A 3,571-nucleotide genomic window follows, 5' to 3' on the forward strand; every position below is an offset into this window, starting at 1 on the left:
TCAGCCCTTTAATGTCTGAATGATGTATTTTAGGGCACTTTCATTGGGTCCGTAGATATTTATTATGGTTATATCTTCATGATCAATTGATCCTTTAATCATTATATAATGACCTTCCTTGTCTCGTATGGTAGTTTTTGTCTTAAAAGTCATTTTGATCAGAAATTAATATTGCCACTGCTTCTCTTTTATAGTTGGCATTTGCTTGATATATCTTTTTCTATCGTTTGGTTTTTAGTCTATTTTTGGCTGATTATGTTTTCTTCTATTGAGTGAGAGAAGATATTGGACAAGAAGGTGGGAGTGGAAGAAGGAAATCTTGGGGTTTCTAGGGTTGGTTTCTAGGGCTTTGAACAGGCTAGTTTTGATGACGTATTTATTTGCAAGACTGCAGCTCAACTTCAGGAAAGATTCTTATTGTTAGAGCATCACAAATTTCTGCTAATTTCAGGCACACTCAAAGATCCCACCTCCGTGGCCCCACAGCACTAAAGAATGGCGCCAAGGCAAAAATCCAGGTTTCTTCCCTCTCCCTGTTCTCTCTGTCTGCTGTGCTAATGTAATCCTGCCAGACCGCTAATGGCGAGCTCTGGAGTATGTCTGTGATACTGCCCAGCTGCGGTGCCAAAGATGCACACAGTTTGAGCTGTTGGTCAGGGGAGTACCTGCTAGTGACCTGCAGTCCTGATCTCTGTTACAAAGAAAAACATGATGTCTCCCAGTCTGACTGCAGTCTACTCTGTGACCTGCTGTGAGGGGAGGGAGCTACCCTCCCTTTCGCAACAGTAAGTTTTCCTCCAAATCTCAGCGGAGGTGTCTGTGCCTGCAGCCAGCCCCAGGAGACCCAAATTACCTACAAAAAATCAGGATGAGCTGCTGGAGGCAGGTCCCTGCCATTGCCCACCGGAATATTAGCAGTCGCTGGTAAGCTATTATAAGGCGTCTACCGTTTGGCTCGGGGATCTCAGGCGGGCAACCTAGCCCAGCACACAGCGACTGCTCCAGAAGAGTTTCCAGTGCCTCTCTTGGGTGCCTGTCAGTCCTCCTCCAGTAACTCTTTCCTAAATACTCTCCCTGTGCCTTTCCTCGAATTCTGTTCTTCTGTGTTTAATGTAGTCTGAATCTGTGAGCTGTTCAGAGCATTGAAATTCCTAATTTAAGCTGTTCTGGCTAGTTTTCCAAGACCTTAGATGCCAGCGGGATAAAGTGTGCTGCTCACTGGTTCAACTCCATTTCAAACTCCTAATCTGATTTCTTGATGTTGTATCCATCGATGTTATTTGAGGACCCAAGTAAAATGAAATATTTGACGACTTCAGTCTCTTAATCCATTTATCCTGATGCTGCTTATTGCTCCAGTTGTGAGCATTTTGTTTATCTTGAGGTGTGATCCTTATTGCAGACTATAGTCTTTAATCTTCACTTTCAGCATACAAGTTGTGTCTCATGCATGTTGCATGTTATTATTGAGGTTTCCTCCTTTCCTGATGCAGCATTCTTCTTCATTTATTCCAGCTTTTTGGATTATGTGTTTTGCATAGAGGTTAAATAAGTATGGTGAAAAGACACAATCCTGACACACACCCTTCCTGATTTCAAACCATACAGTATCCCCTTGTTCTGTTCAAATGACAGCCTCCTGGTCTATGTACAGGTTCTGCATGAGTACAATTAAGTATTCTAGGATTCCTGTTCTTTGTAGTGTTATCCATAAGTTGTTATCATCTTTGGATAGTTAATATGCATTAACCATTAGAGTGATGCAAATTAAAATGACATAATCATTCACCCTAGCACTAGTAACAGAGTTCTAAAACACAGAAAAGAGCAAATGCTGATCAGGGTTTGGATAGACTGGAAACCTTATTATACACTGCTTATGGGACTGTAAAATGGTATAACCACTGTGGAAAACAGTATGGTGTTAACTTAAAAAGCTGAAAATAGAAAAACTGTGTGATTCAACAATCCCCACTGTTAGGTATATCCTAAAGAAATACTTTGACTGGAATAGACATATGCAAACCTGTGTTCATAGCAGTGTTATTTAAGATAGACATTTAGGTTGTTTCAACCTGTTTACTGTCAGCAGAGGATTGGATCAATAAACTGTGGTACATACACATAACAGATTACTTGATTTTTTTTTTTTCTGCATAATTTTTAGTTTCTTCTTTACTAGTTCCCCTGGATTATAGCTAATGAATTTTACTTTTTATCAGTCAAGTTTCAATTAATAGTAGTTTCAGTAATAAGCAAAAGCTCTGGCTCTTTGTAATTATTTTCCCCTTTTCTTTATATCTCTTGTTATAATTACACCTTTATAAATTTTGTGTACCTTACCATATAGATGGAATTGTTTGGCTGTGAAAAGTCAGAGAAAAATAAAGATGAATTATATTCAATTATATTCCCTTTATTTATTTTTTGGGGTTTGTCTCTGTAGCTTTTGCATTATTCATTTTTCCTTTGTATGCCTTTTAAGTAACTCTCTGGTGTATTTTCATTTCAGCCCAATGTTCTACCTTTAGCATTTCTTGGAAGGCAGATCTATTAGTAGTTAACACACTTTTGTTTATAAAGGAATGTGGTAATTTCTCCTTGTATGAAGAACTGTTTTGCTTGCTATAGAAGTCCTTGTTGTTACTTTTTTCTTTTAGTAAGCACTTCAAATATGTGACCCCACTTTCTTTTAGCCTTACGGTTGTAATGAGAAATCTGTTTTTAATCTTACTGTTGCCTGTCTTGTATATGATGAGTTTCTTGCTGCTTTCAAGATTCTTTGTCATTGTAGTTTGGCAACTTTATTGTATTTTGTCTTCTCATTCTTTGAGACACCCTCGTTGGAGTTTGTGCAGCATTTGAATGTGTAAATTCATGCCTCATCAAATTCAAGCAATTTGTGCCATTATTTCTTGAATATTCTGCCTCTTTTTATTTTCTTATTTTCTCTTTTATTATTGTACATATACTGATATTTACGGTGTTGTCCTGGATGTTTCTTGTTTTTGCTCTTGTTAGCTGCTGTTGAGTTGAGAGGGCCCATGAACAATGGGATGAACCATTGTGAGTGATACATCTGATTTTCCTTGGCTGATACTTGGAAGTAGATTGCCAGATATTTTTTTTTCCTAGTCTGTCTTAGTCTAGAAGCCCTACTTAAAAACTGTTTTCTATCCGTACAACACACAAGGCTCTCCTGAAAGACTGTGCTTGAGATGTATTGGCAAGCAGCTGAACCTGAGTCTTCTGCCTGAAAGACAAGAATTGTGCCATTAAATTACCATTGCTCTTTATAGGTTTCTTAATTCTTTCTTTGCTCTACTCAGATTTGCTGTTGATTCTCTCCAGTTCTCTCTTTTTCAGTTCTTACACTTTTAAACTCCAGAATTTCTGTTTGGGTTATTTTTATAATTTTATTTCTTTAATTGATAATACTCAAATTTTTTGAAGTATCATTCTCTTGTTCAGGCATCTTTTATGTTTTTTTTAATTACTGTATTTAAGATGGTATCTGTTAACTTCTTTTGGTTTGTTGAATTGATCATATATTGTTTCTTTGCATGTGGTT

General features: G+C 37.5%; 1 protein-coding gene across 1 annotated transcript in view; it reads left to right on the forward strand.

Annotated features, from left to right (window-relative positions):
• Positions 1 to 579: 579 nt before the first annotated feature.
• The window catches only part of LOC103211367 (gamma-taxilin-like), a 121,579-nt gene continuing 118,587 nt past the window's right edge, over positions 580 to 3,571 (forward strand). Inside the window, exon 1 of the mRNA XM_007957317.2 lies at positions 580 to 594. Within this exon, the coding sequence (XP_007955508.2) occupies positions 580 to 594 (15 nt within the window). The remainder of the gene's footprint in view (positions 595 to 3,571) is intronic.

This window comes from Orycteropus afer, unplaced genomic scaffold (genome assembly GCF_000298275.1).
Source record: "Orycteropus afer afer isolate SDZICR_OR568_19922 unplaced genomic scaffold, OryAfe1.0 scaffold00727, whole genome shotgun sequence".
Lineage (NCBI taxonomy): Eukaryota > Metazoa > Chordata > Mammalia > Tubulidentata > Orycteropodidae > Orycteropus > Orycteropus afer.